Source organism: Melanerpes formicivorus, unplaced genomic scaffold, assembly GCF_026170545.1.
Source record: "Melanerpes formicivorus ecotype bairdi unplaced genomic scaffold, bMelFor1.0.p_v2 SCAF_81, whole genome shotgun sequence".
NCBI classification, from domain to species: Eukaryota; Metazoa; Chordata; class Aves; order Piciformes; family Picidae; genus Melanerpes; species Melanerpes formicivorus.
This window is the reverse complement of record NW_027142433.1, coordinates 1,430,645-1,457,289: the sequence shown is the minus strand read 5'-3', so window position 1 is coordinate 1,457,289 and position 26,645 is coordinate 1,430,645. Positions and strand designations below refer to the sequence as shown.

The window sequence follows — 26,645 nt, the reverse complement described above, 5'->3', positions numbered from 1 at the left end:
GAGATGAACAGCACCAAAAGCCTCCTGGGTGCGGGGACCTGGCAGCTGTCACCCTCCCGGCTGTAAGAGGGAGGCCTTTGAGCCCCATGCGTAGCCATGGGGTGATGGTGTGGCTCTCACAGCGCTGCCAAGCCAAGGACACCCTGCTGAGGGAGGTATTGATCATCAGTCAAGAGCAGCTAGCCTGGGATGAGCACATTGTGGAGCGTGACAGGCTGCTGGCCCTGGCTAAGGAGAGCTCCTTGGCAGGTAGATGAAGCCTCCTCAGATTGCAGTGGTCAGCAGAGCAGGGCTCCAGAATGAACCTGCACCCCACTGCCCCCAGCAGGATCTCAGCCCCACCAGGAGGACCCTTGAGATCACTGCTGGGTGGACCCAAGACCAGGTTAGGGGCTCCAACAAGACTGATAGCAGGCAGGGTGGAGGAGATGCTTCCCTTGCTCTGGGTCACAAAGGACCTCCAGGGTCTTGTTGCAGAGGTGCAGCATCTCAGGCTGGAGGTGGCTGTGAGCAACCTGCTGTGGTGTGAGGTGTCCCTGGCCATGGCAGGGGGTTGGAGCTGGCTGAGCCTTGAGGTCCTTTCCAGCCCTGGCAGTTCTGTGGTTCCTGGGGCATGGCACTTTGGGACATGGTTCAGCAGCCATGGTGGTCTCAGGCTGATGGTTGGACTTGCTGCCCCTGAGGGTCTTTCCCAGCCAAAACAGCTCTGTGACTCTAGGATCTCCATTTGGTGGCTGGGCTGGGACTGGGTGAGGGCAGTTCCCTGGGGGAGCCTCCTTGCTTGCTGTCCCTCTGCACTGCCCAAACCCTGCTGGCCAGCAGAGGGGAGGACAGAAGGACACTGCCCAGAAGGACACTGCTGCCACAGCACAAGCAGGGCTGCAGCCATTTCTCTGTCTCTCCAGCAGTCCCAGTGGGATGTTCCCAAGCCCAGCCTGGCATTGTGACACTGCAGAACTCCCCTGCCAAGGCCAGCATCTGCCAGCACAGGGAGCACGTCAGCAACAGCCCTGCAGCTGCAAACTGCTCCCAGGCTAAACACAGCCCTGCTCCCCAGGGAGGGAGAGGGAGAGGCTGCGAGCCAGAGGCTGGGCAAGGGTTTGGAAGGGGGTTTGAGTTTGCTTCAGTGGTCCCTGGGGTCAAGATTTCTCCCCCTGGCCCAGGGCTGGGAGGCTCTGTCCCTGCTGTGGAATGTGGGTGCTCTCCCATGGAGCAGGCAGCCCTGGCCTGGCCTCCCAGGTGGGGCATGCAGACATACCCAGCAGAGGGGCCCAGGGCAAGCTGCTGCTGGCCTCTAATTTGTGCTTGTTTTAATTGCAGCTACCCAAATGCATTTTCCTTGGCAGCTGGTCAAGGTCAGCCCACCACAGCTGAGAGCTGCTGTGCCTGGGGGGTGCTGCTCCCTGCAAGGTGCTGGGGGGATGGGGGTGCTCTGCAGGAGCAGTCAGTGGAGCCCCTGGGGCCAGGGGCAGCTGTTGGCAGAGCCTGGTGTCAGCAGGGCAAAGGATGCTGCACATTGCTGGAGAGCTCAGTGTTTCATTGCACATTTGCTGTGGCTCAGTCTCCAGCCAGCCAAGTGCATAATGAGTTGCAGCAGCACTGGCAGAGGCAGTGCAGCTCCTGCCTGTGACACGGGGGCTCACCCAGCCCAGCTCTCCTTGGGGGGGGACAGGGACACCTTGCTGCCCAGTGACCTCCCCCAGGACAGGCATCAGGCCTGGGGCTAGCAGGGTGAGCACAGGGATGCTGCTGGCCCTGGTTAGAGAACAGGCAGGGGCAGGGTCTCTGGAGGTGGTAGGCTTGAGGCAGTGTGGCTGGAAAGCTGTCTGGCAGCAAGGGAGCTGGGGGTGCTGATGGACAAGCAGCTGAACAGGAGCCAGCAGTGTGCCCAGGAGGCCAAGAAAGCCAAAGGCCTCCTGGCTGGGCTCAGCAATGCTGTGGCCAGAGGAGCAGGGAGGGGATTGTCCCCTGGGGCTCAGCTCTGCTCAGCCCACACCTGGAGTGCTGTGTCCAGTTTGGGCAGCTCAGTCCAAGAGAGATGTGGAGGTGCTGGAGCCAGGGCAGAGCAGGGCAAGGAAGCTGGGAAGGGCCTGGAGGAGAAATCTGATGAGGAGAGGCTGAAGGAGCTGGGGATGGTTAGTGTGGAACAGAGGAGGCTGAGGGAGACCTCACTGCTGTCTGCAGCTCCCTGAAAGGACCTTGTGGAGAGGCTGCTGCTGGTCTCTCCTCACAGGTCATTAGTGACAGAACAGAGGGAATGGCCTCAAGCTGCCACTGGGGAGGCTCACACTGGACAGGAGGAAGAATTTTGTGCTGGCAAGAGTGGTCAGGGACTGGAATGTGCTGCCCAGGGAGGTGGTGGAGTGCCCAAGGCTGGAGGTGTTTGAAGGTGGTTTGGCTGTGGTGCTTGGGGCTGTGGTTTAGGGCTGAGCCTTGCAGAGCAGGGCTCTGGGCTGGAGCTGGTGGTGCTGAGGCTCTGCTCCAGCCTGACTGTTGCTGTGACTCTGTGATCTAACCAACCACCCTTGCAGGTGGGAGGCAAGCTGTGAGGTCACTCAAGCTGCAGGAGCCACCATGGTACCTGAGGGCTGAGCTGCAGTGCCTGAAGGATGTAGCCCATGGGGTTCATTGTCCTCTTCAAACTCAGCACCCCAGACTGAGCCCTCGGGGTGCTGAGGGCCCTCTGGGGCTCTCATGTGTCCTGTCAAGTCCTGGAGAGGCAGTGGGCAGGCTCTCCTGGGGAGCTCTAGGGCAGAGGCAGGCTTTCAGAGCAGGCTGCTGCTGTCCTGAGGCAAAGGCACTCTCCAGCAATGCCTCCACAGCCCAGTCCTGGGGAGCCAAGGAAAGCAGAGGGGGAAGGAGGTGAAGCCTGGGCTGTGCTGCAGGGCCAGGCTCTCCCTTGTGGCTGTGCATCGCTCTCCACAGCCAGGGCTGCTCTGAATGCTGCCTGCAGCACACCTGCTGCTCTCTGCTTGCTGTGGGGAAAGCAAGCACTGGGAGTGGAGGTGGTGCCCCATCAGAGGTGCTGCCCCACTGCAGAGCACAGCTCCTGCACCTGCCCTTGCCCATGGTGGGGCAGGAGAGGTCTGCAGACCAGCTAAGCCACACTCTCAATGTCTCATCTCCTGCCTTCACAGGACACCCAGGACCTAGGATTGCTCAGCCTCATCTGCAAATGCTTCTCAGCTCTGCTGGATGAGCAAGACTCAGAGCAGGAAGGACATGGCCAGGCTCTCAAAGCCTTGTGCACAGAGGGGGTTCATGGTGTAGGCTGGTGAATGGCTGCCTGCTCCCAAGGGAAAGCCACAGAGGTGTGGGAGTGGGTCCAGAGCAGGGCAGGGAAGCAGCTGAAGGGCCTGGAAAACAAGTCCTATGAAGAGCAGTGAGGGAGCTGAGGTCTTTCAGTCTGCATTAGAGGAGGCTGGGGGAAGACCTTCTCTACAGCTACCTGGGAGGAGGTTGCTGGGGTGGGGGGTGTGTGTCAGTCTGTTCTCCCCAGCACCAGGGCAAGAGGAAATGGCCTCAGGTTGCAGCAGGGGAGGTTTAGGTTGGACATTAGGAAAAGTTTCTTCACTGAAAGGGTTGTCAAGGACTGGAACAGGTTGCCTGGAGGGATTTAAGAGGCATGGAGATGTGATGCACAGAGACATGCTTTAGCCATGGGCTCAGGTGAATGGTTGGGCTCCATCATCCCACAGCTCTCTTCCAGACTAAACCACTCTATCATTTGCCCCTCCATGCCCAGCTGCCAGGTCCCTGCCACCATCACCACACAGAGCTGCAAAGCTGCCTGGCTGCAGGAGGGAGGGGAAGATCCCCACAGCACCACCACACTGCTCCTTCAGCTTCAAGCATCCTCTCCAAGTCTGCTCTGGGAGCCCTCCTGCTCTTCTGCATAGCCCTGAGGCCTGGATTGCTTTAATCCAGGCTTGATAATGCAATTCATTCCAGTGGCTGGCTCAGGATGGCTGCTTCCTGAACCAGAACTCCCTGAATATTTCATTCTGTGCTGCTTCCAGGGCTGCAGAGTTTATTCCACAAAGAAGGGGCTAGGACAGGCCTCAGTGTGGGGAATCAGAGCAGCATGCCTCAGTAACCATGGCAACCCTGGAGGGAGCACCAGCTCCCAGAAACAGCAAGAACTCAGCCTGCAGGAAAAATGCTGAAGTAGGAGAGATGCTGAGGGCTTGGGTGTGCATTTCAGACAGAATCAGACTCAGCCAGCTTGGGAGAGACCTCCAAGCTCACCAAGGCCAACCCCAGCTAACCAACCAGCCCATGGCACTGAGTGCCTCACCCAGGCTGCTCTTAAACACCTCCAGGGATGCTGACCCCAGCCCCTCCCTGGGCAGCACATCCCCAGGGCCAATCTCCATCTGGGAAGAACTTCTTGCTAACATCCAGCCTAAACCTCCCCTGGCACAGCCTGAGACTGTGTCCTCTTGTTCTGGTACTGGGTGCCTGGGAGAAGAGACCAACATCCGCCTGTCTACAACCTCCCTTCAGGTAGTTGTAGAGAGTGATATGGTCACCCCTGAGTCTCCTCTTCTCCAGGCTAAGCAACCCCAGCTCCCTCAGCCTCTCCTCCCAGGGCTGTGCTCCAGACCCCTCCCCAGCTTTCTTGCCCTCCTCTGGACAGGTTCTGAAGTGCTCCAGGAGGCTGAGCCCACCCAAACCTGAGGGTGCAGGTGAGGACAAAGCTGCTCATGTCTGAAACACAACTGCTTGCCCCAGCTGAGCCCAGCAGCCCTCCCACACTGCCCCTGGGTTCTGCCTTTGGCTTTCCCAGGGTGCTGCCATGCAGCTCACAGAGCTGCTGCCCTCTCCAGGCAGAAGGTAGCTGCCAGAGGATGCTTGGAGCAGCAGCCCCAATTAATGCTGGGAAAACAGCGCCTCCAGTCTGGGCCCTCGCAGGATGTTAGGGGTCAGATGTCTGTGCAGCTGTCTTCCACAGAGCTTGTAGATCCAGCAGAGTGATGAAAGGTGTGAAGGCATCACAGAGTTCCTCCTAAATAATTCAGGGTAGCTTTGTGACAGCCTCAGTGTGTGAGGACTCTTCCTTGGCATAATGAAGAGTCTCTGCTTTTGATTCCTGACAGCTTGTTGTGTCCACAGCATTCCCCTAAGCCATTACACAACAGAGAAAGCACAGAAGAAACAGCAGGCACTGGGGAGAAGTCCCTGGAGGCTGTCCCCACATAGAATCCCAGGATGGTCAGGGTTGGAAGGGAGCTCAAGGCTCAGCCAGCTCCAACCCCCTGCCATGGCCAGGGACACCTCACACCACAGCAGGTTGCTCACAGCCACCTCCAGCCTGGCTGCAAACACCTCCAGGCAGGAGGCTTCCACCACCTCCCTGGGCAGCCTGTGCCAGGAGGGGCTGGAATGTGTCCAGAGCAGGGCCAGGAGGAGGAGCAGAGGGCTGCAGCTGCTCTGAGCACAGACTGAGGGAGTTGGGGTTGTGCAGGCTGGGGAGGAGAAGGCTCCCAGGAGACCTCATTGTGGCCTTGCAGGATCTGCAGGGGGCTGCAAGAAAGCTGGGGAGGGACTTGTGAGGGTGTCAGGGAGGGATAGGACTGGGGGGGATGGAGCAGAACTAGAAATGGGGAGATTGAGATTGGCTGTGAGGAAGAAGTTGTTGCCCATGAGGGTGGTGAGAGCCTGGCACAGGCTGCCCAGGGAGCCTGGGCTGCAGCAAGAGAAGTGTGGCCAGCAGGGCCAGGGAGGTGTCCCTGCCCATAGCAGGGGGGTTGGAACCAGATGATCCTTGAGCTCCCTTCCAACCCTGACAATCCTATGGTTCTATGACTAAACAGCTCCTGCTCCACCACCACCATTCCTGCACCCATCCCAGAGCTGGGGGCAAGACCCTCACCAGCCAAGAGAGCAGCCAGAGGAGCTCAGCCCCATGAGCAGCCCCAGCCAGCACCTGGGGAGGGGATTGGAGCAGTCAGCAATCCTGGCCCTAACAACCGGGGGGCCACCAGGCCCCCCGGCCTTTTGTCACCACCACCATCACCCAGTGTGCTCCAGGGGCACTGACCTGAGATGAGAGGAGGATCCTCAGCCCAGATGGGCTCAGCTTGGGGCTGCTGCCTACCCTGGGGGGGATTAAATAGGGGAGTGGGTGGGGAGGGCCAAGTGGCCACACCTGGGGTGGGAGGAGAGTCCAACAGAGCCCAGGTGCTGTGGGTTTGAGGGGGAAAAGGGGAAATGGGGCAGGGGAGGAACTCTGAGGGTGTCAGGGAGGGATGGGACTGGGGGGGATGGAGCAAAACTAGAAGTGGGGAGATTGAGATTGGCTGTGAGGAAGAAGTTGTTCCCCATGAGGGTGGTGAGAGCCTGGCACAGGCTGCCCAGGGAGGTGGTGGAAGCCTCCTGCCTGGAGGTGTTTGCAGCCAGGCTGGAGGTGGCTGTGAGCAACCTGCTGTGGTGTGAGGTGTCCCTGGCCATGGCAGGGAGTTGGAGCTGGCTGAGCCTTGAGGTCCCTTCCCACCCTGACAGCTCTGTGACTCTGAGCTGAGTCTCTTTGCCTCTCTGGACCGAGACAAGCTGCACTTTGCAAAGGCTCTGAGTGTGAGCCTGAAACCCTGAGCCAAATCCAAACTAAAGACTTCTCTGGCAAAGAAAAGCAAAGAGGTTTATTTCAGCTGAGTTCTCACCCTTCCTGAGAGCCCCCTGTCCCCTGCAGATGATCTGCAGGCTGGGAGCCTGGGCATTTATTACACAGCTGATCAGAAGAGCTTTTCCAAAGGGCAGGGAAATCCCTGCCCTGTTCTCTGCCCTCAGGCAGAGGTGATGCATTTCCTCTTGCACCAGCTGCTTGTGTGAGCATCAGCTGCTGTTCTTGAGCAGTCACAACGAGGGGAAAAAAAGGGTGAGGAGTGCTGGGCAAGGCCAAGTGGCTGAGGTTTGTTTGCAGTGATACTGCAGATGTGTTCCTCTTATTCTCACCCCCTTTGATGAGGGCAAAGGCTGCTTGGGGCAGGCTGGCTCAAGAGTGTCTTGGCATTCTGGCTTGGGTGGCTTTGGCCTCTTGTTTGAGTTCTGTCTCAAGTGGGTGGCTTTGAGGGATTAAATATGCCTGGCAGAGGGAGACAATCCTTCAGAGGCAGCCCTTAAACACTGGCAAAGGTTGGATGGGTGCAGGCTGCTGGCCCTCGAGCCAGGGTGGCAGGCTGGGGAGCAGAACAGGCCATCAGCATCAGAAGCAATGAAGTAATCCCCAGGGCTAAGCACCATGGTCAGAAATACCTCCTGATGGGACTGGCAGCAATCCTGCTGCTGCTGCTGCTGCTTCAGAAGGGCTGGGGGATGCTCTGGGCATCTGCTGCAGCGAGCATCCCACCGTGGGCAGGAGCCTCCTGCCCCAGGCACAGCTGCAGCAGGCAGCAGCACTCTGCCCGGTGCCTGTGCTCCCTGCCATGGCACAAGTCCAGGGGTCCCTTATTTGTTGTGGATTTTACCTCCTCGTGTGTTCCTGGCCTTTGGAGACGTCTCTTGCTCCTCTGATCTGCTCACTCTGACAGGGCAGAGGTTGCCCTGGCTTGCTTTGTGCCTCGGGCAGGGAGAGCCCAGTGCACCAGGCAGGATTCTCTCCCTTTCAGGAGAAAGTGACAGCAGATAAACTCTGCTTGGCTCCATGCCCAGCTGCCTCTGAAGGCTCTTTTCTCCTCCATCCTTTAGTGTGGCTGCTTTGATTTGCACTGCAGAGGCTGTGTCAGAGCCCTCCAGGCTGGAGGGACACAGGTTAGGGGCAAGCAGTGTCCCACAACACAGCCTGGCCTGCTCTGTCATGCTGCTGAAGGCAGCTCTGGGGGAGAACTGTGGAGCTTCACAGAGCAGCTCCACCTCTGCCCAGCTGTGATTCAAAACCACCTTCCTCTTCACTTTGAACCATCCTGATAAGAAACTACTCCAGCAGGAGAGTAGCATCTCCGGGGTGCCACCAGAATTACCAGCCCTGGGTGATGCCTTTCCAGTGCCAGATCTATCTGGGAGCCAATCTGCAGTCTGTAAACTGCACAGCCCTGTGCCTTGTGTGTGTGTCTGGGTGTTAATCAGGCTGATGGGTGATGCCATGGCAGGTGCCTGTGTGGAATGTCAACACATTTACTTCTCTCAATCAGCCTTGTAACTACATGGGGGGGAAATCCCAACAAACCAAACACACAGGGTTTGAAAGGATTCATTTCCCATTAAATGGTAGGGACTGGAATCAATTTTCCCTTCACAGGCTCACAGGATGTGAGGGGTGGGAAGGGACATCCAAAGATCATCCAGTCCAAGCCCCCTGCCAGAGCAGGAGCACAGAACCCAGCACAGGGCACACAGAACACATCCAGAGGGGGCTGGGAAGGCTCCAGAGCAGGAGACTCCACAACCTCTCTGGGCAGCCTGCTCCAGGGCTCTGGGACCCTCCCAGTGCAGAAGTTCCTCCTCATGCTGAGCTGGAACCCCCTGTGCTGGAGTTTCCATCCATTGCTCCTTGTCCTATCCCAGGGAGCAAGTGAGCAGAGCCTGTCCCCTCCCTCCTGACCCCCACCCCTCAGCTATTGATAGACATTGATCAGATCCCCCTCAGCCTTCTCTCCAGACTGAACAGCCCCAGGGCTCTCAGCCTCTCCTCCCCAGGCAGTGCTGCAGTCCCTTCAGCATCCTGGGAGCCTCCCTTGGACTCTCTGGTGTAGAGCCCTGTTCCTCTTGACCTGGGACCCCCTTCAGGTGTAGAGACCCCTGGCCAGGGTGATTGATCTCACAGGCTTTGCAAGCTGCTCTGCCCATCAGCAGCATTTCTCCTCCCGTGGCTGCTCTCTCCCTCCCAGCCTGTCAGCCCCAGCTCCCAGGGACCCTGCAGTGAAAGCTGATTTCACAGGGGAGTGATCTGATCCTTCAGGCCTGTCAGGTGCAGAGGCTGTCACACAGCAGAAGGCAGCTCCGTCCCAGACGACTTCCTGCATCACCCCCGGCCAGGGGAAATCGTCTGAGCAGTGACTGACATCTCTTAGGCAACGCTGGGGGGAAAACCCATTTGGAGACCATTCAGCTCCTGCTCCGTCAGCCTGCTTAATTTCCCTGTGTGCTGGCACTCTGTGTTAACATGGAAACTGAGTCTCTGCTTCAAACACCTCATCAGCCCCAAACACCTCATCAGCTCCAGCGATTGACTCTGCTGCTCCTCTCAGCACTCGATGGGAGGACCCAGCAGCAGAGACCAGCCCTAAGCTGCAGCCCCCAGCTCGTGGTGCATTCCCAACCAGCCCTAAGCTGCAGCCCCCAGCTCATGGTGCATTCCCAACCAGCCCTAAACTGCAGCCCCCAGCTCGTGGTGCATTCCCAACCAGCCCCAAGCTGCAGCCCCCAGCTCGTGGTGCATTCCCAACCAGCCCTAAGCTGCAGCCCCCAGCTCGTGGTGCATTCCCAGCCAGCCCTAAACTGCAGCCCCCAGCTCATGGTGCATTCCCAACCAGCCCTAAACTGCAGCCCCCAGCTCGTGGTGCATTCCCAACCAGCCCCAAGCTGCAGCCCCCAGCTCGTGGTGCATTCCCAACCAGCCCTAAGCTGCAGCCCCCAGCTCGTGGTGCATTCCCAACCAGCCCTAAGCTGCAGCCCCCAGCTCGTGGTGCATTCCCAACCAGCCCTAAGCTGCAGCCCCCAGCTCATGGTGCATTCCCAACCAGCCCCAAGCTGCAGCCCCCAGCTCGTGGTGCATTCCCAACCAGTCCTAAACTGCAGCCCCCAGCTCGTGGTGCATTCCCAACCAGTTCTAAACTGCAGCCCCCAGCTCGTGGTGCATTCCCAACCAGCCCCAAGCTGCAGCCCCCAGCTCGTGGTGCATTCCCACTAGCCCTAAGCTGCAACCTCCACTTCAAGGTCCATTCCTGACCAGCCCTAAGCTGCAACCCCAGCTCATGGTGTATTCCCCATCAGCAGAGCTGCCACCAGGTGCCAGGCAAAGGATCTGGCAAGGACAGAGGTGAAATAATTTGCAGGGCTTTGTAACCTCCTTCCTTGGTGTGACTCAGGATCTCAGCAGGTCCCCCTCAGAGTGTCAGGTGAAGCTACAGAGGTGGCTTGCAATAGCAGAGGGCTCACAGGGAGCATCCTACCCACTGTAGGTAGCCCAGGGTGTGACTCAGAGGGAGTTTAGCCAGCCCCAGAGAGACATCTTGGGGGGCAAAGTGACTCTGTTCAGGTTTCTGCTTCCTGGGCTGGAGAGCAGCAGCATGGTGCTGGAAGGTGTCCAGAGAAGGGCCAGGAGGAGGAGCAGAGGGCTGGAGCTGCTCTGCTGTGAGCACAGACTGAGGGAGTTGGGGTTGTGCAGGCTGGAGAGGAGAAGGCTCCCAGGAGACCTCATTGTGGCCTTCCAGGATCTGCAGGGGGCTGCAAGAAAGCTGGGGAGGGACTTGTGAGGGTGTCAGGGAGGGATAGGACTGGGGGGGATGGAGCAGAACTAGAAATGGGGAGATTGGATTGGCTGTGAGGAAGAAGTTGTTCCCCATGAGGGTGGTGAGAGCCTGGCACAGGCTGCCCAGGGAGGTGGTGGAAGCCTCCTGCCTGGAGGTGTTTGCAGCCAGGCTGGAGGTGGCTGTGAGCAACCTGCTGTGGTGTGAGGTGTCCCTGGCCATGGCAGTGGGGTTGGGACTGGCTGATCCTTGAGGTCCCTTCCAGCCCTAACAATTCTCTGGTTCTACACTGACAGCCCAGGCCAGAGGGGTTTTGTGGAGGGGATAAATGGCTGCACTCAAGAAGCTGCAAGATGAAGTCTGCTGATGGCCTCTGCTGAAATGGAACATTAAATAAAGACATGTAATGCAACACAGAGGTTAGGAGTCTAAGGGGAGAAGTGCCAGGCCAGGAGGAAGGGAAGGTTCCCTTATCAGTGTCCCCACCCCAAGCCTGTGCCGTGCTGCTGGGGGCCAGCCCCAAGCCCCCTGCTGGAGGACGAACCAGAGGCTGCCAGCAGCATCCTGCCGACAGAGAGATGCACACCGGGCCGTGAATTTCAGGTGGATGTAAAGCATGCAGGAGTATCATAGTATCATAGTATACTTCACACCTAGGACAGGGGGAAAATAGAGGTGATGGGGAGAGAGTCTTTGTGAAGCCTGGAGGCTGAGCTCCCCGGGCTGCCAGCTGAGCTGCTGCTGGATCCGTCGGGGAGCTGCCGGCACTCGTGCTGGAGGTGAGAGCCTGCACTGAGCACATCTAATGCAGTGTGAGAGCAGACAACTTGGCAATCTCTCTGACAACACCAGCGTGCTGGAGGCTGCCTGCAGAAGAAAGCAGCTGGGATTTCACAGCTCTATTAGCATGCTCTGAAAGGCAGGCAGGTCGCTGCTCTGCCCGTGGGGGCTGCTGGCCAAGCCTGCCTGCTTTGGTGCCCCACAGAGTCTCACCTGTAAGCCTAGGTGCAGCAGCAGCTGGGAGCGAGGTGCTGGAGGTTATCATCTTGAAGAACAGAGAGCAGGGTGCTGCATTCCATAATTTGCCAGGGGAGAGCCCTGCTCAGAGAAGGCAGCCTGGGGGGGAGCAAGGAAGAGCTTGTGCCCAGTCTGCAGGGGCTGGAGCCTGCCTGTGTCCTGCACGGGGTGGGTGTTAAATGAGAGCTTTGCTGTCTCCCCCAGCCCAGGGGAGCAAACCTCACTGCTGTCTACAGCTACCTCAAAGGACATTGTAGACATTGTGGAGATGCTGCTGCTGGTCTCTGCTCACAGGTAATTAGTGACAGAGCAAGAGGGAATGGCCTCAAGCTGCTACTGGTTCAGACTGGACAGGAGGAAGAATTTGCTCATGGCAAGTGGTCAGGGACTGGAATGTGCTGCCCAGGGAGGTGGTGGAGTGCCCAAGCCTGGAGGTGTTTGAAGGGGGTTTGGCTGTGGTGCTTGGGGCTGTGGTTCAGGGGTGGCCGTTGTGGAGCAGGGCTCTGGGTTGGACTTGGTGATCCCAGGGGACTTTCCCAACCTGAACGTTGCTGTGAGTCTGTGGAATACTCCACAGTGTTGGTGGTGGACCCAGGGATCCAGGCAGGCTCCACAGGCAGTCATTCCTCCTTCCCCTCATGAGGAAAGTGAGGCAGCAGCCCCTGCAGCTGTGGCAGCTCCATCATGTGAAGCTGTGCCAGGGACCTGGCTGTCTGTGCTGTCTTCATCAGCATGATCTACATCCTCCAAGGGTCTCCCAGCACCTCTCCATCGCTGGCAACCAGCTGCCTGTGAGGGAAGCCATGCTCCAGCCCAGGATGACTTTCCCAGTACAGGAGATGGATTTCTCCAGCTGGCACAGCCCTGCAGATCATCATTTGCCAAAGTAAGGTGGGCTCCAGGGAGCTTCCAGATGTGCTATAAATCCTTGCTGTCTCCAGGAGGAGAGTTTGCCAAGAAGATGTGTATCCCCTAGGAATCCCTTCCCTCTCCTGTACCTCCAGCCTGAACCCTGCTAAGCAGCACTCTTGAGCCTTCCTGGCACTGTCACAGGCTCACAGGGTGTCAGGGGTTGGAAGGGACATCCAAAGAGCACCCAGTCCAACCCCCCTGCCAGAGCAGGAGCACAGAACCCAGCACAGGGCACACAGAACACATCCAGATGGGGCTGGGAAGGCTCCAGGGAAGGAGACTCCACAACCTCTCTGGGCAGCCTGCTCCAGGCCTCTGGGAGCCTCCCAGGGCAGAATTTCCTCCTCATGCTGAGCTGGAACCTCCTGTGCTGGAGTTTCCATCCACTGCCCCTTGTCCTATCCCAGGGTGCAGCTGAGCAGAGCCTGTCCCCTCCCTCCTGACCCCCAGCCCTCAGCTATTGATAGACATTGATCAGATCCCTCTCAGTCTTCTCCTCTCCAGACTGAACAGCCCCAGGGCTCTCAGCCTCTCCTCCCCAGGCAGTGCTGCAGTCCCTTCAGCATCCTCATGACTCTCTGTTGGACTCCCCAGCAGATCCCTGTCCCTCCTGAACTGGGGAGCCCAGCACTGGATGCAATATTCCAGGGGAGGTCTCAGCAGGGCAGAGCAGAGGGGGAGGAGAACCTCCCTGGCTCTGCTGGCCACACTCCTCTTGATGCCCCCCAGGATCCCATTGGCCCTCCTGGCCCCCAGGGCACATTCCTGACCCATCCACCAGCACTCCTGCAACCCTCCACTTGCCTACTTGCAGCGAGGAAGAGGAGGAAGATTTGGGTTGGATTCTGCCTTTCCCCTGCCTGCTTTCCCCTGGCTTTGCAGAACCAGCAGCCCCTGACCCTCCCAGGAGACAGAACAGCAGAGTTAAGGCAAGGAGGAGCTGCAGATGACACTGGCTGCAGAGAGCAGTGCTGTGCCCTCCCTCCTGGTGCCTGTGCTTGCCCGTTGCAGCTGCCTCTGGCTGGGGGCATGAGTCACATTGGTTCTGCCGATGGATGAAATTAGCTCCAATGTGAAGGGGGAAACAAAAAGGCATTCACCGAGCCGACAGCTGCGCCGGCAGGGGGCTGAGGACAGCGATGCTCCCTGCCTTTTCCTGCCCTTCTGCTCTCCACAAGGAGCTCCCTTTTAATTAGAGGGGATGCAGTTCCAAGTCAGCCATAAGTGATATCATCAAACTAATAGAGTGTGATCAGATCCTGGGTCTGTTGGTCTGGGAGCTGCTGCTGGCTGCCATGGGAACTGTGTGCTTCGCAGCGCTCCTCGGCTCTGGGTGGTAGGCAGCAGAAGGGAAGAGGTGAGGCCCCCTCAGATGTCCCAGCTCTGCAAGGAGCCACTGGATTGCTCTGCAGAGAGACTCAGCTGTTGAGACCATACTGTGCCCAGTGCTGGGCCCCTCAGTGCAAGAAGGACCTCAGGGAACTGCTTGAGAGAGTCCAGTGCAGAGCCACAGCAGTGATGGAGGCAGTGGAAGATCTTCCTATGAGGAGAGCCTGAGGGAGCTGAGGGTCTGTAGCCTGGAGAGGAGCCTGGGGGTGACCTCATTGCTGCTGCTAAAGCTGTGCAGGGGCAGTGCCCAGAGGCTGGGGCCAGGCTGTCCAGGGGGGTTGTGGAGTCTCTCTCTGGGGAGATATTCAAACCCACCTGGATGTGTTCCTGAGTGATCTGCTCTGGGTGACCCTGCCAGTCCCAACCCACCTGGGAGGCCAGGCCAGGGCTGCCTGCTCCATGGGAGAGCACCCACGTTCCACAGCAGGGACAGAGCCTCCCAGCCCTGGGCCAGGGGGAGAAATCTTGACCCCAGGGACCACTGAAGCAAACTCAAACCCCCATCCAAACCCTTGCCCAGCCTCTGGCTCACAGCCTCTCCCTCTTCCTCCCTGGGGAGCAGGGCTGTGTTTAGCCTGGGAGCAGTTTGCAGCTGCAGGGCTGTTGCTGATGTGCTCCCTGTGCTGGCAGATGCTGGCCTTGGCAGGAGAGTTCTGCAGTGTCACAATGCCAGGCTGGGCTTGGGAACATCCCACTGGGACTGCTGGAGAGACAGAGAAATGGCTGCAGCCCTGCTTGTGCTGTGGCAGCAGTGTCCTTCTGGGCAGTGTCCTTCTGTCCTCCCCTCTGCTGGCCAGCAGGGTTTGGGCAGTGCAGAGGGACAGCAAGCAAGGAGGCTCCCCCAGGGAACTGCCCTCACCCAGTCCCAGCCCAGCCACCAAATGGAGATCCTAGAGTCACAGAGCTGTTTTCGTTGGGAAAGACCCTGAGGAGCAGCAAGTCCAACCGTCAGACTGAGACCACCATGGCTGCTGAACCATGTCCCAAAGTGCCATGCCCCAGGAATCACAGAACTGCCAGGGCTGGAAGGGAGCTCAAGGCTCAGCCAGCTCCAACCCCCTGCCATGGGCAGGGACACCTCACACCACAGCAGGTTGCTCACAGCCACCTCCAGCCTGGCTGCAAACACCTCCAGGCAGGAGGCTTCCACCACCTCCCTGGGCAGCCTGTGCCAGGCTCTCACCACCCTCCTGGGGAACAACTTCTTCCTCACAGCCAATCTCAATCTCCCCATTTCTAGTTCTGCTCCATCCCCCCCAGCCCTATCCCTCCCTGACACCCTCACAAGTCCCTCCCCAGCTTTCTTGCAGCCCCCTGCAGACACTGCAAGGCCACAATGAGGTCTCCTGGGAGCCTTCTCCTCTCCAGCCTGCACAACCCCAACTCCCTCAGTCTGTCCTCACAGCAGAGCAGCTCCAGCCCTCTGCTCCTCCTCCTGGCCCTTCTCTGGACACCTTCCAGCACCTCCAGATCCTTCCTGGCACAGAGGCTCCAGAGCTGGCCCCAGAGCTCCAGCTGTGGTCTCAGCAGAGTGGAGCAGAGGGGCAGAGCAAAGGTTCATTCTAACTCCTGTGCTGAAAGGCTTCTCCCCTGGCTGCCTGCCCCTGCTCCCTGATGTCCCTTGGGAAAGCTCTCTCCATGCTCTGTGGGTGAGGGCACTGAGTGTGAAATCCCAGTCCCCAGTGGAGATCTTCTCAACCCCAGCCCCTGCTGCATTGACTTCTTTGTGTGTGTGTGTGGGGAAGGAATTTTTTCATCAGAGTGATGTGGGACATGCTCCAAAGCCACTGAAGTCTGCCAGAGTAATTGGTGCCAGTCAGCATGGTTTGTGGGCACTGACCCTGTCACTCAGACTGGATATTGTGTGCTGGTGAGATAGCTTTCAGTGCTGCAAGCTAATGCTCTGCAGAGAGCTTTGCTTTCTCCAGATGCTCATTAAAATAGCTCAGGTCCTCCAGGAAGGAGCTAAAGGACACACTGCAAAGTTCCTTAGGCTCTGGCAATTGCAGAGAGATCCCATGCTCAATCCCACTTGGTGCTGCAGCAGTTTGAGTGCCAAGGTTGCTTCTGTGCTCCTGAGAGCTGTCTAAGTGCATCTCACCTCTCCTCAGGCTGGCAGCAAGGTGCCCTGCCAAGGCCTGGGCTGGGGGAGGTGGGCATGGCAAGCTGCTCAGCCCAGTAACTGAGGGGAGAAATGGGCACTGTGGCAAGACCTGAGCAGGATGGGGGCAGAATTTCTTCCAGGGACAGGCTGGAAATCTGCTGCAGGCCTGGGGAGGTTCACAGAGGGCAGAAGAAGCAGAAAGCTTTTGTAAAGCTTGGTCCTGGCACAAGCAAATGCCCAGAGTGCTGTGGAAGGGTTGGGTCTGTGGGCAAAGAGACCTGCTGCAGCCAGGGCATTCCTGGCACTGCCACTGATCTCCCCACAGGGCCACAGCATGAGCTGGCTGTGGGCACTGGCAACCTTTCCAGCACCCCACCTGAACCTGTGGAAGAGCAGAGGCAGCTACTGAAGCTCTTCCCTTTCCCTTGCAAGTGTGTGCTCTGAACCTGGTGCTGCCCTTGGGAAAACACAAACCTCAGGGCATTGGCACTGCCTGTGGTAGAAGAGCACAGTGCCACAGGTGCTTGTCCCTTTCCAACCCCCAGCCCCACAGCACTCCTCTCCTTTGCACAGGATGCTGTGGATGGAAACATCTGTGTGTAAGGACAGGGCATGAAGGAAGAATCCTGCCAGGCAGAGCCCTTGGAAAGCGTCTGGCAGAGGTAGGAGGTGGCAGAGAGAGCAGTTGCAGGGCACAGGCAGCCAGGAGAAGTGGTGCTCAAAACTCACTCACAGAATTAACCAGCTTGGAAAAGACCTCAGAGGTCATCCAGTCCAACCTCTCACCCAGCACCATCCAATCAACTCAACCATGGCTCCAAGTGCCTCAGCCAGGCTCCTCCTGAACACCTCCAGGGCTGGGGACTCCACCACCTCCCTGGGCAGCACATCCCCAGGGCCAATCTCTCTTGCTGGGAAGAATTTCTTCCTCACATCCAGCCTGAACCTCCCCTGGCACAGCTTGAGACTGTGTCCTCATGTTCTGGTGCTGGGTGCCTGGGAGAAGAGACCAACCCCCAGCTGGCTACAACCTCCCTGCAGGTAGCTGTGGAGAGCAAGAAGGTCTCCCCTGAGCCTCCTCTTCTGCAGGCTAAGCAACCCCAGCAGTCTGAAGGAGCAGTGCCACAGGGTGCAGGGCACCACTGGGTTGGTGGCATCAAATTCACAGCAGAAGCCTCCTGGCCCATAGACAATGTTGTCCATGGGGGGTGTAAGACCTCAGGGGCAGCGGAGTGCCAGCTCCTTCCTGAGGCTGAAGCCCTGGTCTGCATCCCACTGGCTTTTATAGGCCTCCCTGGGTCTGAACGAGGCTGGCATGTCATTCAGCACCACATCAAACATTACAGCCCAGCCAGCAGGGCTCTGAGTGGTCACATTAAATTTATCTGTGTGATTGCTGGGCCTCATGTCATTAAACTCTGCAGCTGTATAATTTTATCCTTTCTGAAAGGCTTTCAGTCCTCTGCCCCTGCCTGTCAGACACAGGTGGCTGAGGAACCACAGCAAGTCCAGCTCAGCAGTGGCTAGCAGCAAGCTGGGAAGCTCAGCCATGCACTCATAGAATCACAGAGCTGTCAGGGTGGGAAGGGAGCTCAAGGCTCAGCCAGCTCCAACCCCCTGCCATGGGCAGGGACACCTCACACCACAGCAGGTTGCTCACAGCCACCTCCAGCCTGGCTGCAAACACCTCCAGGCAGGAGGCTTCCACCACCTCCCTGGGCAGCCTGTGCCAGGCTCTCACCACCCTCCTGGCCAACAACTTCTTCCTCACAGCCAATCTCAATCTCCCCATTTCTAGTTTTGCTCCACCCTCCCCAATCCTATCCTTCCCTGACACCCTCAGAGTTCCTCCCCTGCCCCATTTCCCCTTTATCCCCTCAAACCCACAGCACCTGGGCTCTGTTGGACTCTCCTCCCACCCCAGGTGTGGCCACTTGGCCCTCCCCACCCACTCCCCTATTTAATCCCCCCCAGGGTAGGCAGCAGCCCCAAGCTGAGCCCATCTGGGCTGAGGATCCTCCTCTCATCTCAGGTCAGTGCCCCTGGAGCACACTGGGTGATGGTGGTGGTGACAAAAGGCCGGGGGGCCTGGTGGCCCCCCGGTTGTTAGGGCCAGGATTGCTGACTGCTCCAATCCCCTCCCCAGGTGCTGGCTGGGGCTGCTCATGGGGCTGAGCTCCTCTGGCTGCTCTCTTGGCTGGTGAGGGTCTTGCCCCCAGCTCTGGGATGGGTGCAGGAATGGTGGTGGTGGAGCAGGAGCTGTTTAGTCATAGAACCATAGGATTGTCAGGGTTGGAAGGGAGCTCAAGGATCATCTGGTTCCAACCCCCCTGCTATGGGCAGGGACACCTCCCTGGCCCTGCTGGCCACACTTCTCTTGCTGCAGCCCAGGCTCTGCTTGGCTCTCTGGGCTGCAAGTGCTCACTGCTGGCTCCTGCTGAGCTTCTCCTCCCCCAGCACCCCCAAGCCCCTTTCTTCAGGGCTGCTCTGCAGCCAGTCCCTGCCCAGCCTGGATCAGTGCCTGGGATTGCCCCAGCCCAGGTTTTGTTCCTATTCCTCATGTTTCATATCTCTAGACTGTAGTTCTGCTTGTAAACAGAGCTTCACTTGCTTCCATCCTGCTGGGCTGGCAAGTTTCATTTTAGGGGTAACAGTCTCAAATGAGTTGGTGGGGGTGGGGGGCTGGGGGGTGTGTGGGAATGTCAACCCTCCACAAATCTTTAATGGAAAGGAGAAGAGGTTTGCTCACCCCCCACCCCCAAATCACCTGCAGACTGCTCCAGGCCCTTGTGCTGCCCTGCCTCCTGCTCACATTCAGCCTCTCCTCCAAGGGCTGATGCCTGGGCTTTATTTTTTCTCCCCCAGGAGGAGATCAGGAGGGAAATGTTCTGAGGATTTATCCTTTGCCTGGTGTTTAGGCATCTCCAGTGTCACATGAGTGCTGCCTATGGCCCATTCCCCTGTCTCCTGGTATCTGCAGGTAAAGACTTATACTATTCCAGGTGCCAGCCTCACAGGAGAGATTAATGAGAGATAATTTCTTACCAAGAGGTTTATTGAGCTCTCTGAGTTCATTCACCAGCTGTGAAGTGAAACATCTGAAAACAGGCTTGGAATACTAAGTTCTCCTGGCACTTAGCAGACACACACGAGGAGACAGTGTCTTTTTCTGCCCAAGGTATTAATTCTGCTGGGCAGAGCAGGCTGGGTGTGCAAAGCCCTGGAAGCTGAGACTCTGGGTTATTAGATGCCTGCTGGCTGGCACAGCCCACCCAGGGTGTGGGAGGATGTGCCTGGCATGCTCAAGGTGCTCTGCTCTGCCTCTCAGCATCCTCAGGCATAGAATCACAGAGCTGCCAGGGTTGGAAGGGAGCTCAAGGCTCAGCCAGCTCCAACCCCCTGCCATGGCCAGGGACACCTCACACCACAGCAGGTTGCTCACAGCCACCTCCAGCCTGGCTGCAAACAACTCCAGGCAGGAGGCTTCCACCACCTCCCTGGGCAGCCTGTGCCAGGCTCTCACCACCCTCCTGGCCAACAACTTCTTCCTCACAGCCAATCTCAATCTCCCCATTTCTAGTTCTGCTCCATCCCCCCCAGTCCTATCCCTCCCTGACACCCTCACAAGTCCCTCCCCAGCTTTCCTGCAGCCCCCTGCAGATCCTGGAAGGCCACAATGAGGTCTCCTGGGAGCCTTCTCCTCTCCAGCCTGCACAACCCCAACTCCCTCAGGCTGTGCTCACAGCAGAGCAGCTCCAGCCCTCTGCTCCTCCTCCTGGCCCTTCTCTGGGCACACTCCAGCATGTGTTCGGTCCCATCAGCTCCTGAGAACTATTGATGATTATTTCATGGCAAAGCAAAGGACTCCAAGAGACCAAGGTGAGGGTGATCACTCAGCTATGGCAATGTAGAAGCACTGGGAAGTGGGTTTGTGGCTGCTGCACCCTGCAGACCTCATGTCTGCTGTCATTATGTCCCACAACCTTGCTTTGGGACAGAGCAATGTCTCTTCTGCAATGCTGTGCTTCAAGACAGAAGAGGGAAGATCCTCCCTTGAAGATCAACCTGCACCAGTCCTCTCACAGAATCAGCCAGGATGGAAGAGACCTCCAAGATCACCAAGCTCAACCAATCACCCAACCCTAACTAATCAGCCAGACCATGGCACTGAGTGCCTCATCCAGGCTGCTCTTAGATGCCTCCAGGCTTGGGCACTCCACCACCTCCCTGGGCAGCACATTCCAGTCCCTGACCACTCTTGCCAGCACAAAATTCTTCCTCCTGTCCAGTCTGAGCCTCCCCAGTGGCAGCTTGAGGCCATTCCCTCTGTTCTGTCACTAATGACCTGTGAGGAGAGACCAGCAGCAGCCTCTCCACAAGGTCCTTTCAGGGAGCTGCAGACAGCAGTGAGGTCTCCCTCAGCCTCCTCTGTTCCACACTAACCATCCCCAGCTCCTTCAGTCTCTCCCCATCAGATTTATCTCCAGGCCCTTCCCAGCTTCCTTGCCCTGCTCTGCCCTGGCTCCAGCACCTCCACATCTCTCTTGGATTGAGCTGCCCAAACTGGACACAGCACTCCAGGTGTGGGCTGAGCAGAGCTGAGCCCCAGGGGACAATCCCCTCCCTGCTCCTCTGGCCACAGCAGGGCAGGATCTGAGCAGCACCTTCGCTCACTTCTGTACTTCCACTTTGTTCCTCCCCCGGCAGTGCCTCTCTCTTGTTTGGGGACTTCTTGCTTGTTTTGGTTTTTCTTGTTTCTTTGTTACTTCTTTTGTGTTTGTTTTGTTATTCCCCCCGCAGCCTTTTCCCTTCAGTCTCCCTCCTGGCAGCATCCCAGCAACTCCATCTCTGCTCTTTCACACCGGGCTGAGCCCTGGCCGAGGTCTGCTTGCGAGTGGCTTCGGCGGGCAGGAGATGCTGTAACTCAGGGAGGCTCCCATTAAACCCAACTGCGGCACTTGCTCTTCCCTCCGGCTGCCTTTTGTCTTCGAGCAGCTGTAAAAGAGGGCGATCAATACACCTTGCCAGGCTCCCCCTAATGCTTCCTGAGCTACCGCCGTCGTAATCTTTCTTCAGGTGGCTGTGTCGATCCGTTTGAGGCACTGAACGTGTCAAAACCATATAAAATCTTTATTAAGGTGAAATTAAACGAGCAAGTCCCAGTCAGTAATTCAAATGGGTAATATCCTTCAAGGATGCCAGAGCTGAAAAGAAACAACCTAGATACAGATGGGGGGGAGGGGGAAAAATCCAGGGGCGTTCAAAGTGAGGCTTAAATTAATGAGGGACTCGAACTTTTGCCACAGAGGCTGGGCAGGAGGAATTTAGGAGGCTGGGAACTGCTGTCATGGTGCTCTGGAGATCTGCCCTTGCCTGGCTTTTTATGGCAGCTTGGCCTCAGCTAGCAGCAACAGACAGAGCAGTGCAGTGAATCTGGGGCAGGCAGGATGAAAATGGCTATTGGCATCCATGTCCAGTCTCTCCCTGCTCCACAAATTGACCCAGACTTGGTATTAAAATAAACGAATCAATAAATGGCGATTTGCCTGCAGCCCGGGGTGGCACTGGGTGGCACCGGGATGCATGGCACCCCCCGGGAAAGCAAAAGGGCTTTGCAAAGGAGGGAATGGAGAACCTAACAGCCTGCCTGGTCAAATGCAAGCTGCCAGCCTGGATCCCTCCCTGTGCTCGGTAAGAAACGGGCTAGAGCCCCCGAGGATGCTGAACAGCAGAAGACAAGAGCAGCCTCTCGCCCCTTTGCCATGGAGCAGGCTTTGAGTACCCTGTGAGCTCAGGTACCTTAGAGGAGTGGCACAGTGCTGCACATCCCAGCTGAGCATCACCTCCAGGAGCTGCTGCAAAGGCAGGAGCTCAGAGCAGCCCTCCCCCAGGAGCACCTCTTCCACAGACAACAATCCCACATCAGGAGTGGGCAGCAGGGTCTTGCAGCCTTGGGGAAAACGTTGTGAGGACTCCTAAGACTGCTGAGAGGTTACAGCAGCAGGCGGGTGAAACACTGCTCCCTTTCCATCCAGAGAGCACAGCCAGACAACCCCCCCTGCCCCCAGGCAACAGGTCAGGCTGAAGGGAATATTAGAATCAGAGAATCACAGAATTGTCAGGGCTGGAAGGGACCTCAAGGCTCAGCCAGCTCCAACCCTCCTGCCATGGCCAGGGACACCTCACACCACAGCAGGTTGCTCACAGCCACATCCAGCCTGGCTGCAAACACCTCCAGGGATGAAGCTTCCACCGCCTCCCTGGGCAACCCTATTAATCTGTTCCAACACAAGGCAAGGCTGCAGAGCTGAGCTGTGAAGCTGAGACAGAACAAAACCACACACAACGACCTGCTAGAGTAAGCCTGGGGCACGGATTTTAACCCCCAGGATCAAATCACGCTGCAGGTGCAGCATCCCGGTCCCAGGCTGCCCAGCACTGTACTGGAGCCTCCAGTACCCACAGAGGGTTTTTTTTCCCCCATCCCCCCCGTTCTGGGGAAAGGCTGTAAAAACAAAGGCTGATGATAAATTAATTACCTGAAAGAGTGGCAGGATGTTATTAGATGCTTGGGAGTTAATTGCACGGCCGTTAATCGCGTGGATCTTAATGGCACCAGCAGAGAGGTAATGTGCGATTCCAGAGCTAGCCCGGAGTCACTTAGCAGTTCAATTCATTCCTCCTAATGCCTTTTAAATCACCTGCCCTAGTCCTCTCAGCTTCTCCCAGGGAAAGGGGGAAGAAACTTTTCCAGTTGGATAAATTTGTTGCAAACTCAGTTTTGTTGGCCAAAAAAACCTCACAAACCACAAAACCAACAGCCCCAAACCCCAGAACAAAAACTAAACCCAAAACAACCAAAACCCAATCAACCAAACAAAAAAACCCCACCAAAAGCCCCCTAAACCTTTCAGGGGTTGGTCTCTTCTCCCAGGCAGCCAGCAGCAGAACAAGAGGACACAGTCTCAAGCTGTGCCAGGGGGAGGTTCAGGCTTGATCTTAGCAAGAAGTTCTTCCCCGATGGAGATATTGGCCTTTGGGATGTGCTGCCCAGGGAGGGGCTGGGGTCAGCATCCCTGGAGGTGTTTAAGAGCAGCCTGGGTGAGGCACTCAGTGCCATGGGCTGGTTGATCAGTTAGGGTTGGGTGAGTGGTTGGGCTTGGTGAGCTTGCAGATGTCTTCCAACCTGGTCAGTTCTGTGCTGCTTCCCTCCCTCCCCATGCTGGCAGAAAAGAGACCACCAGAAGCCATTGCTCTCGTAGGGCTTTTATTGTCCAGCTCCCTCCACACTACCTGCAGCCAGCTAAGCCCCCTGCCACTGCTCAGGCTGGTGGAGGGCACCCCTGGCCACCCCCTGCTCGGGGCAGTGCTTCCTTCCTGGCTCTTTTTAGGTGGTGGTTGGCTGATTCTCAGTGTTTTCTTTGAAAACCATCATAGCTGTGGCAAGCAGCTCTCCCTCCCCAGGGCTGGCTGCCGGGGCAAGAGGCAGCGCTGCTGCCACTCTTCTGACAAAGCCTGCCTGGGAGTGCCTGGGCAGCTGCAGCAGCTGCTGCAGGCAGGGAGAGGAGAGACAGAGACCCTTCCAAAAATAGAGCCATTGTGCTGCCTCGTTGGGAGTGAATGAAACACACAAACCACCAGCACCAGCTCCGCTTCAGCTTGACAAAGATTGCTCCCAGCAGCGTCGGTGCAGAGCGCTGCTGGAGATGCAGCCTCCCCCCCCACACACCTCAGCCTGGAGCGGGGGACCCATGCCAGCCTCTCCATGCCAGCCTCACTCCCCACTGCAGGGCTGGCTGCTCCTGCCCGCCCCCCACTGCAAGGACAGAAGCCCCCAGGGCTGCCCAGGAGCCCCTGGGAGCTGTTATAAATAGAAAACTGTAAACACAACCATTGGAGATAAGAGACAACTACGATCACAGGGTTTACTGGGTCAAACCTCCCCCCCACCCCCCACCCCGTACACCTAGGCCCCTGTCCCCACTCCATAAAAAGGTCTCCAGTAACAAAATCTCGGTTCCAGGCTTGGAGTAAAGGTGAGGTGCTCAAGGAGCCAAAAGGGACACCGTAACTTCGTGGGCTTTGAGCGGGAGGGGGGAAAGGCGATGGGGGGGAGAGGGTTAGCTGGTTCAGGTCCTTTGCAAGTTCATTTGGTTTGTCTGGAGGACTCCTAGGGTTATACCTGAGATGAAGACGTCTAGGGGACACTCCATAGCTCGATCCAAAGGTGTTTTGTGCCTACAAGAGCCCTGGCTGCCGGGGTCTGTCCCTGGCAGCGAGAGAGCAGCATCCCTCCTCCCCCGGGCACGGGGCCGCCCGCGCCGGCGCTGGGCCGGGGGCTCTCCCTCATGTGTCGAGGATCTCGCTGGTGGGCGAGGGCTCGTGGGGCATCATGCCCTGCGTGCTGTGGATGGTCTGGTTGTGGGAGAGGGAGTTCTGCTGGAGCTCCAAGGCGATGGCGTTCTGGGGGAACTCCTTCACCTGCCGCTTGTACTCCAGGAAGGTGCAGGCCTTGGTGGCGATGGCGATGATGTTCTTGCCGATGAAGATGGTGGAGACCCTGCTGTCCTGGAACAAGACCATGTTGATGGCCCGGATGAAGATGGTGACGATGTTGATGGTGACCAGGCTGAGGACCGGGTAGAGCATCATCTTCTGCGGGGCGATGTGCTCCCCTTGCATGCTGATCTCGCTGAGGGACACGCAAGGCAGGATCAGCAGGAGGATGTAGCAGTAGAAGAACATGAGCCCCTCCGCCCAGATGGGCAGGCCGGTCCTGTGTGGCTCCCACAGGTTGGCCTGGATGTCCAAGATGTCCAGCAGGTCCAGGGCCACCCAGAAGAGGCGGCCCCGCAGGTCCTCCTTCTTGCGGAAGGTCCGGATGTACTCCATGCTGTCCAGGGCCACCAGCACCAGGTAGAGCCCTGGCACCGAGATGGAGAGCAGCAGGGTCAGGGCTTTCCTGGCCACCGTCTCCAGGTTCTTCTTGTCCGCTTTGTAGTTCTGGAAGATGAAGTAGAGCTTGATCTCCAGCACGAAGATGTAGAGGAACCAGAGGATCATGGCGTAGCCCCGCTTGGCGGTCTTCACCTCGGCGCCCACCCAGACGGCCACGTAGCGCAGCACGATCAGGAAGCAGATGTCCCCCACCAGCACGATGATGCAGACGCCGATCTTGCGGGGGCCCTGGTTCTGCTCCACCAGGTAGGCGTCCATGAAGGCCATGCTGGTCATGATGACGATGGTGGTCAGGCAGACGTGGCGCTTGTCGGGGGGCGGCAGCACCATGGTGAGCGCGGCGGCCCCCGCTCCGCGCCGGGGCACCGGCCCCGCTCCGGCCCCCCCGGCCCGAGCGAGAGGCCCCCAGGGGAGCGGCGGCTCAGCCGGCAGCCCCGCTCTGCCCAGGCTCTGGCCTGAGCCTGCAGCCCCCACCCCGGCTCTTGCTGCGCCCTGCGTGCACCACGGCTCCGGCGCCGGCCCCAGCCCCGCCGAGGAGCCCAGCCCCAGGCACCCTCTCCCGCCAGCAGCCAGGGCTCACAGGCGTGCAGGGCCTCCTGGAGGAACGTCCCCCCGCCGTGGTGGGCCCCCCGTCATTCTCAGGCTCTCCAGCGATCCAGTGGCACCAACACAGCTCCGGGCTCCGAGCCCCAAACCCTGGCGCAGATCCCTGGGCAGGCGGTCGGTGACCGGGCAGCAGGCAGGCCTGGCCGGCGGGGTGGAAGGGCAGCTCTGTGCTTCCTGCTGAGACCCCACACTCTTCCAGGGCCTTTGTGGGGGGGGTCCCTCTGTGTCTTCACGGGGAACCGCCTTCAGATCTCTCCCCACGGGGCTGCTGCGTGGTCCTGCCGTTCAGAGCTGCACACACATCCCTCCATCCCTGGAACAGATGGCAGAGCACAAGCATTAGGGTTGCTCCGAGAGCTGCCCACGAGACAGCAAGGGTGATGGTCCCCCTCAGCTCCCACCACACTGCAGCACCCCCTGGGCTTCTACCAGGTACTGCCCCACCACCATCCCTGGGGCACTGAGCCCTGTCACACAGCCTGGGTGTCCTGCACGGAGCCATGGCGTGCTGCCCTCGCACAGCCCTGGGTGCTCCTGTGGAGGCAGCAAGAGCACAGCCAAGGTGGAGCCAGGCAGACCTGTGAGTACCCCACTAGGGCTGGCACCAGGGCTGGGGCTGTCCCTGGCATGCCAAGGGAGCAGGTAGGAAAGCTGTCCTTGGGGCACCATGAGCTTCCAGCAGCTTTCTGCACCGGCTGAGCTGCTCATGAGCACAGCTGCTTGCCATGCTGCACTTGCCTGCATCATTTCTTGAGCTTTTCTGCACAGGAACCACACAGCTGGGAAGTGAAGAGGTCCCAGTACACTCAAGAGTCCTATCAAGCTGCTCCCACAGAGCCAGATAACCTCATCACACACCAGCTAACCCTGCAGGCACAGCAGCAATCTGGGGGGAAAGTGCTTGACCTCACAGACCCCCCCTTAGAGATCACTCCATCTCATGCAGTTCAGCCTGGCCACCACAGTCACATCTGTCCAGGGGCCCTCAGCCTTCACACAGCACATCTCTGCCAGCCCATGGCACTGGTGCTTGAAATGATGGCCCTGGAGAGAACACCTCGGGGCTGAGGCAGCCAGGCTGCTGGAGCTATGAGCACTGCTTACCCAGCCCACTGGGGTTAGGCTGAGGCTAGGCCTGGACTTGGAGGGCTGCAAAGGTACTGAGTGGATGAGTTGCCCACTCCTTGGAGCAAGGAGCCAGCCCTGCTTGCAGGAGGGGCACAAGGACCTGGGGAGCCCCCTGAGAACTGGAG

The 26,645-nt window shown here is 58.3% G+C and overlaps 1 protein-coding gene across 2 annotated transcripts in view; it reads right to left on the bottom strand.

The window, feature by feature from the left end:
- Positions 1–21,839: 21,839 nt before the first annotated feature.
- Positions 21,840–26,645, bottom strand: part of TMEM121 (transmembrane protein 121) — a 45,716-nt gene continuing 40,910 nt past the window's right edge. The window contains exons 2-3 of one of the 2 annotated variants that reach the window (XM_068164584.1): positions 25,367–25,705; positions 21,840–25,054 (exon numbers count right to left, since the gene is read on the bottom strand). In XM_068164584.1, the coding sequence (XP_068020685.1) occupies positions 24,175–25,054; positions 25,367–25,422 (936 nt within the window). In that variant the 5' untranslated portion in view covers positions 25,423–25,705 and the 3' untranslated portion in view covers positions 21,840–24,174. Of the gene's footprint in view, positions 25,706–26,645 lie in introns of both variants that reach the window. The other variant, XM_068164583.1, reaches the window with a different exon arrangement.